Raw genomic sequence first — 8,104 nt, forward strand, 5'->3', positions numbered from 1 at the left:
AAACAGAACCCCTTCTGCCCAAAGACAGCTAGAAAGACTTTAACCTTTCTGCTGCCTCTCTGTGTAAGAGTTTGCCATCAAGAAATTCTCTGACCTACCTTGTCTGACTGTATGTTATAAGACCCCCATTCCAGAAGGGTTCCGGCCCCATACGCGGGAGGAGGGAATGCTGCACAGACAGGCCAAGAAGAATCTAAAGAAACAGGCCTTTCTGCCTTTCTCCACCCAGTCTAATAGCATTGGCCCATACCCTTTCTGTCCACCATGTTACTACATGGTTGTCCATGCTTCAGTTAAGCCTATCCAATGAAGTCTCCATAAAAGACCCAAGAGGACAGGATACAGACAGCTTCTGGTCAGCTGAACCCATCCACGTGCTGGAAGAGTGGCATAGCCCAACTCCACGGGAACGGAAGCTCTACGACCCTTCTGTGACACCTCACCCTGTGCATCTCTTCATCTGTATCCTTTAAAATATCCTTTATAATAAGCCGGTAAATGTTGTGTTTCCCTGAGTTCTGTGAGCTGTTCTAGCAAACTAATTGAACCTGAGGAGGAGTTCATGGGAACTCCAATTCATGGCTGGTTGGTGAGAAGTTCCATAGGCCTGGAATTGCAATTGGCATCTGAAGTGGGGGGCAGTCTGGGGAACTGAGCCCTTAACTTATGGGATCTGACACTGTCTCCAGGTAGAGAGCATCAGAAATGAGTTAGAGGACTCGCAGCTGGTGTCCGCTGCAGAACTGCTGGCTTGCTTAGCGTGTGGGGAGGGACCCCCCACATCTGGCATCAGAAGCCCGTTGTGACTGGGCTGGCCCGGTGGCACACTGCTACAATGCGCCGCTTGGGAGTGCGGCAGCGCTCCCACCGAGGGTTCGGATCCCACATACAGACCGGTTCCCGCTCATTGGCTGAGCGAGGTGCGGGCGCAGCGCCGAGGATTGCAATCCCGTTGCCAGTCCCGGTCCGGTATGGGCGCGACACTGAAGGTTGCATCCGTTGCCGGACATGAAAAAAGACAAAAAGAAAAAAAAAAAAAGAAAAGAAAAGAAGCCCGTTGTGAGAGTGCAGTGGGATAAACTGAACTGAGTGCCTTTCCCACTCACCTGGTTATAACTGCAGAGCATCTCACAGGCTTGCAGGTTTGTGTGGGGTTTTTAGAGGACTAGAAACAAGCAAATTTGCAACGGGCAGGTTTCATGAAGGAGATAGATACTAAGGAGTGTCTAAAGAAGAATCACAGAATCATGTGGCAGAGAGAAAAGGGGAAGGGACGGGAGGATAAAAGGACCACCTTGTTGGGTCCAAGGTGGGAGCTGACAGGTGTGGCCACAGCATGATCCTTAAAGCAGGAATAGAGGCCAACGTGTAGCGACAGATAAGAACACTCAGATAGGATGAGACCACGGGTGACAAGGCTTGACACCTCTGAGGCCCTGTGGATTTCTTCAGCTGTGCCTGTTTGGTTGTATGAATGTGAAAAACAGAAGTAGAGGTTAAGAAGATGTAGAATCATTTAGGAAAGAAGCAAGAGAAAGTTTTGTCTGAATCATTCAAAGGGTCATCTGAGGGCATTCCTAAATTGCTATCGAGAATCGGTCATATTTTTGTTGTGGTCACAGATTATGGTCACTTCTGCTCCTTAGAAAATATTCTGTTTCTATCATTATTCTAAAAGCAATTTTTAACAGCTTGGTTTTTTGGCCTACTCTGCCTTTCATACCCATTTGTACACGGAATTTTTAACACCTCGTTCAGTCCTTGAAACTGGGAATATCTTTGTTAGTCTGTTAAAAACATGAGGACTCTGAGCCTTCTGTAGTTATCAATATAAGTGATAGTGTTCACTGAAATGTTGGTTAGCTCAATATGTTCAAGCTTAATTAAAATTTTGGAACAGTTACTACTACAGGCTACACTTAGATTATTGAACATTTCAACCATTTTGGTCCAACCCATTAGCTCCCAAAGTTCTTTGCTTCCCAGAGAACTGATTTTCTACTGTGGATGTCTAAGCTGCCTTTAAAATGCCCAAACTCTGAACTATCACATTAGCTGGGTAAGAGATAAGGGGTAAGAAAAGTATACAGTCATCCAACCACATTTCTGGTTTTTTGTGCAAGCTTCAGATGAAATACAGTCACTCAATAAAGTCCTTCTGTTTCTCTTTCCCTCCCTCCCTTTCTCTCTCCCTGTTCACCTAGAAAGGGGAACCCTAAACCCTTTGGAGCTTTGCCAACAGCACCAAAAGCATCTCTTGACTATTTTCCCAGGGAATTCCTGCCTTAAATGTCAGCAGAGAACGACTTCCCAGCCAAAGCAGAGTCCGCCTGGATCTGAATCAAGGAAAATGTGCCTGCTATTCCAAAACCTGGATCCTTAGGGCGTGGGGTCAAGGAGAGAGATTTTTTATGTGAAAGGTTCAACATCCATTGAAAAGTCAGGTTTTTCTCAGATTCATCCCACTGAGGAACAGGAGGCTAAGTCAAACATTTTGGTTCCTTGCTGCTGTTTGATCATTATTTTATATTTTACTCATTCAGTGGTGAACTGCATTTCTGGAAGCCACACTGAATTATAACCACATGGTAATGTCTTTTTTGAAAAGAAAACAAAGCTCCATTAAACCCTTTGCTGTGGTGGTTGTGGTGCTGCTGCTGTTGCTGTTGTTCTGTTTATTTGTTTGTTTTTAATGAACATACTGATATATAAATGCTCTGGGGGGAATTCTTGATGCTGAGATTCATGAAAAGCAAAGTAAGATTTATGAGTTGCAATTGAATCTGCCCCTACCAGCCTAGAGATACGTCCCGTCTGGTATTGAGGTGTCAATGGCATTTTTTAGTGCTTTTGCTTTAGTTTTCAATCTCTGAACACATGAAGGAATATTGAAAGTTGTGAGGGCCAGGGTGAGAGCGGTGCACAAATTCCAAAGATACACATCAACACCAAAGGAAAATAGGATGGCGTAGTACAGTAAAAATTCTCTAAGTTTTTTTTTTTAATTTTAAAAATTTCTTTAAGAAAATTTAAAGAAGCAAAGTGTGTCGATCCTAGTTTTCACTAGGCGCTCTTGTGACTTTTACTTACCTTTCCTTCAGTTTCCTCATGTGTTACTGACCAATAGCTTCACAGGCTATTCAACTAAAAATTCCCAAGATTTTCTGGTGTAAAAGACCGATTTTAAATCAATGTGCCATTTAACCATCTTCACCCCGAAGATCATAGCACTACAAAGTAAGAAAGTCAAGAAGATTTCATTAATAAACGGTTATTCCATTTTTTTGTTGAAATGTATTGATTATACATATTTGTGGGGTACAGAGTTATATTTCAATACATGTATAAAATGTGTGACCATCAAATCAGGGTAATTAGCATATTCATCATTGCAAAACTTAATCATTTCTTTGTGATGTAGACATTTGTTCTCCTCTGTTCTGGTCATTTGATAACATGCAATAAATTATTGTTAACTATGGATGCCTATGGGTTAGGCCCTTTTAAAGTTACCAGTAGGGGGAAAATTAGATTCCAACTCTCATTTGGATGCAGGCTCAGGTTAAAACAGTTTAACTTAGAAGCTATGACTTGTGTTCCCCAGGACTCCCCATGTCCTATTGCCCCACCACCACCTCCATAAGCACGTTATAGCTGCTTTTCTTCATCATCATATTCTGCATACATTGCAACCCTATTAGAAATGTCTATCCCTAGTCCAAAGAAAAGCCAGGCAAGTAGCTGGTTATTGCACAGGGCTGATAGCATTGCAGAAAGAACCATAATACCATCTCGAGCATAAAAAGGATAATCAGGGGCCGGCCCGGTGGCACACTGGAGAGTGCGCCACTTGGGAGCGTGGCGGCGCTCCCGCCAAGGGTTCGGATCCCATGTGGAGACCGGTTCCCGCTCACTGGCTGGGCACGGTGCAGGTGCAACACCGAGGGTCGCGATCCCGTTGCCAGTCCCTGGTACGGGTGCGACACCGAGGGTTGTAATCCCGTTACCGGTCAGTAAAAAAGACAAAAAGGAAAAAAAAAAAAAGGATAATCAGCAATACCTAATAAGAAAAACTATCTCTAGCAGATAAAGAGTTAATCCCTGGTCAATTTTAAGCTACTCTGCTGAGAGTACTAATAAGTTACAAGTTGGTGCCAATTAGGGTGCTGTTCCCTTGATGGGAACAGTTATCCCTTAGGAACTGGATTGTCAACACATCAGCCAGCCAGAAAAAAGGGAAAGAGACCGAGAAAATGTGGTAACCAAGTTTTGCTGGCACTTTGTAAAATGGTGACTGGAACTGCCAAGGCCATGCAGAGAATACAAATGAGAATACAAATGCAAAGAGTGGGCCTGGAGACTGTGTCCCCACCAGCCAGCAGCCCTAAGGAGCATCACTCCTGTGAGTTCCCACTGACCTGAACCACAGGCCTCATTCACAAGGACACACCTAAACACCACAGCCTGGTTCCTCGGGCTCATAGGCCTCATAAACACTCTGACTCTATTGTCTTAGGGTCAGAGTAGTTACATTTAGTACATCTGCCTAGAAAGTCAAAGTTTTCACATTTGCAAAAAACATTTCACACCTTGTTTTAATCTCCTCCTGAAATCTAAGTGGTAAACAGCCTTAAGAATCAATATGAAATGTTTTTCAAGTTTTCTCTGTGGATTCACATAAATCCCTCCCTTCCTCTCTCATCAGAACTTATTCTGACTTTCAGGGAGCAAATTTTAAAAGGCCAAAACCACTGATGCACAATAATCAGTGTGCAACCATATTCTTAAGAATGTAAATTTAATCTTTGTTATCTGAGAATACTTGAAACAGTAAGAAAGTGCTCCTCTGAAACTTTAACTCCACTTTCGAAATTTTAACTCCACTTTCTAATGAGAGCTTTTTACCCATTCCCATATCTCAAGTACCCAAATGAGACAACAAAACAAAAAATGTAACTGTGATTTAAAAGTGTAGCAGTCTTTCTTCTTCTCTCTTCTGTATTTCCTTGTTGCTATACTTCATTCTGAAAAAAAAATCTAATCTGAAATGAGATGGTAATTGGGAAGGGGGAGAAGCCCATAGGTAGATGTGAGTAATTATCACGGTTCTAGGTGGCAGGTTGAGTGGTGGGTTCACAGATGTTTCATTATATTATTAAAAAGTCATTAATTAACTATTATAAAATAAGAAGGCCATATAGCACCAGTGATGACAGAGTATCATAAACCAGGGATTATGATTATTCCGATTTTATGTACCTAAGGTCTATTTAAAGAAAAAAATTAATGAAATGGTGATGCAAACAGCTAATTCTTAGACCTTCCAAGTGCAAACTCCTTAGACAGGGAGGTCTTCATAAGCATGCAACCAACCTGTGCAGCTGCACCGGGTCTTGCATTTGTTTAATGCCCCACTTTCACACTCTTGAAATTCTTAATAATTTTTGAGCATGGAGTCCTGCATTCATTTTGCACTGGGACAGCAAATTATGTAGTCAGTCCTGTCTCTAGGTTTCCAGATATTAAATTGACCCACAGTTCCCAATAATTTTTTCCTCATCCAACCTCTATATTTTTAAATTTTGCTACTTCTTATTCCAAAATTAATATAACAATCAGATGAGCACCCCAGAGTAGTCTTATTTTTTCCAATTCAGTGCTGCCTACACTATACATGGAGCTGCAGTTATATACGGTACTTACAATGTTTCTTCTCAGATCAAAACTTCAAATAGAATTCATTGGCTAAGCCACTCAAAAACAGATGCACTGAAGCCTAGATCTCAATTGCTGGACAATACAAATCCATTTTCTAAAAGTTTCCCAATTTCAACTACAGCACATAACCAAGCAAAATAAATTCTCAGCAATTCTTTGTGGTAAGAAGAATTCAAATAAAGATTTAGGAAATCTTGATTTTCAAAGATTACTGGCTACAGAAACATAATGTAGGTAAATGTCTTGGGTTCCTGAAATGCCCTGTGTCTACAGTGATCAGGTACAGAAAAGTTATTTCAAGTTCAAATATAACTTAGTGATTGCCACATGGTGCAGAATCTTTCCACCCCTACACTCCAAAAACCCAATCAGACAAGTGGCCGTAATCTGACTCCCAGTGCACTGGGAGCTGCCGGTAGGCATGAGAGCTGCACTCTGGCCAGGGGAGGCATGAGTGACAGACCCGCAGCCAGGCGGTGGGGGTAAGTCCTTCTTTGCCTTAAGGGAACAATGCTCGGGGCCACAAGATGAAACTTTGTCTCTTTTATTACAGATATTTGTGCCTTCTCAGGCAGAATTTAGAAAGCAGCTATAGGGCAGAGGAGGTGGTTCTTTTGGATCTGGATATTGGGCATATTCAGAAGAGAGGCATAGAGAAGGTAAAAGAAAAGGGATGCTTTTTAGCAAAATCCTCCATATATTCGAGACCTGTGGAAGCATGGGGAAATTAGCCTATGGAGGTAAATCTATCTGGAGTATTTTTTATCAGAAAAATTACTCACCCAGGGTTTCAGCTGTGCAGGAGTGGATGAGGCTGGGTGTTCAGCTAGAAAGTAATGTGTCCGGTTTGGTACAACCCGGTCGCATCAACAAACCCCCTTTGTTCTGAAGCAAGAGAAGCAAAACAAATTGCATGGATCCATTTCCAGCGAGTGTGAACACGTAAGGGAACAGTGACAATAATAACGGAAGTATGAATGACCCTGAGGTGAGCCCTTGTAAGGCCAAAGGTATGTATAGGTGTCCAGCAAACTTTGGGGTTCACAGCCTACTGAGGCTGGACACTGCACTAGAACAAGATCAGATTTTGTGGACTAGACAAAAAGCTAAAAACACTCTTAAGGAGTATAGTTATGTTCTGTTTGTTTTCATGTTTGGTTCGGTTTTGGGGGGGGGTTTGGTTTTTTTCCTGGCTGATGAAAATTTAAAGCTGAAAGAGCAACAGATTTCCTCAAGTTAGGTCTCAGGAGAGGTAGACAGGTGCATGAGAGAATGAGCAGGAGAGAACTTGGGGGACTGTGCAAAGTGAGGGGCACAGAGGTGTAGCCAGGGAGGCTGGACTTTTCCTGGACCCGCCTCTCTTGGTGCCCTCTGCGCTGATGAAAAGGGACTGTTTCCTGGCCACCCAGCATTTGTAGCTTCCTGCTTTGTCCTCTTCCTTGTCCCCACTAAACCTGCCACAGATACAACACCTGTAATATAGCACATTACACTCACCAATGCTGGTGAGCTCAGAAGGGACTCAACTTCTTTTTCAATTTGTGAGTTCTCTGAATTTCTCCCCCTTGAGAATATTTTTAATGTTTCTCCCAGGGTGCCCTCCCTGTCCCATTCCAAGTGCTGTTTTTGTCTCTTTATATTCTTTTCCTCTAGGGAGTATGATGTCATTGTCGTCTCAGCTGGGGTTTTTCATGATTACATGATTCACTTAGAGAAGCTCATGGGGGCCGGGGACGCTTGTATGGCTGGCTGTTCCCCCTCTGGAGCCAGCCCTCCCTTTATCCTGCCACATGGGCTCAGGAAGAAAAATGGGTTTCTCTTTCCAACTCTGAAGCAAAGCCCCATATCAAGTCAAAAGCTAGGCTGAGCTCCTAAAGGTCAAGGGAGAGTTCCCCCAGCATTTTTGGCACAGCATTTTCTCTCTGCCCGTGCAGAATGCAGGCTCCTGGGGACAGTAAGTGATGTGGGGAAAGTAAGGGTCTCCCAGGACGTCCAGGGGAAAGCTGCAGTAATTCTAATCTCTTACTGTGCTTGGCTTCCTTGTCTTACCCTTTACACAGACGTCTGTGATTAGATTCTTTGCTAAATGCTCCTCAGACTTCTTCGCTCTCTTGGCCATCACAGGCAAAGGACAAGGACAAAAGTCTTAGATAATGGGGCAACAGGGATAACTGCCTCCCCCCCCCAGAGGAATCCTAGCCATTCCTTGCCAGAATGAGCAGTTGGCATTATCTTCAAGCCACCCCTTCTCAGCACCCAAGATCTAAAAACCAGAGGAATATTGATCACAGACAGGAGGGAGGGAGTGTCTCCCCGCAGTGCCCTGCCCTGCCCCTCCCCCACGCACACCCCGCCCATCACCTCGCGGTTATCAATATAAGTGATA

General features: G+C 43.4%; 1 protein-coding gene across 1 annotated transcript in view; it reads left to right on the forward strand.

Moving 5' to 3' along the window:
- Positions 1–6,046: 6,046 nt before the first annotated feature.
- AQP4 (aquaporin 4) overlaps positions 6,047–8,104 on the forward strand; it is a 13,450-nt gene continuing 11,392 nt past the window's right edge. Inside the window, exon 1 of the mRNA XM_008572656.1 lies at positions 6,047–6,200. Within this exon, the coding sequence (XP_008570878.1) occupies positions 6,169–6,200 (32 nt within the window). The 5' untranslated portion in view covers positions 6,047–6,168. The remainder of the gene's footprint in view (positions 6,201–8,104) is intronic.

The sequence above is a fragment of the Galeopterus variegatus genome, unplaced genomic scaffold, assembly GCF_000696425.1.
Source record: "Galeopterus variegatus unplaced genomic scaffold, G_variegatus-3.0.2 Scaffold815, whole genome shotgun sequence".
NCBI classification, from domain to species: domain Eukaryota; kingdom Metazoa; phylum Chordata; class Mammalia; order Dermoptera; family Cynocephalidae; genus Galeopterus; species Galeopterus variegatus.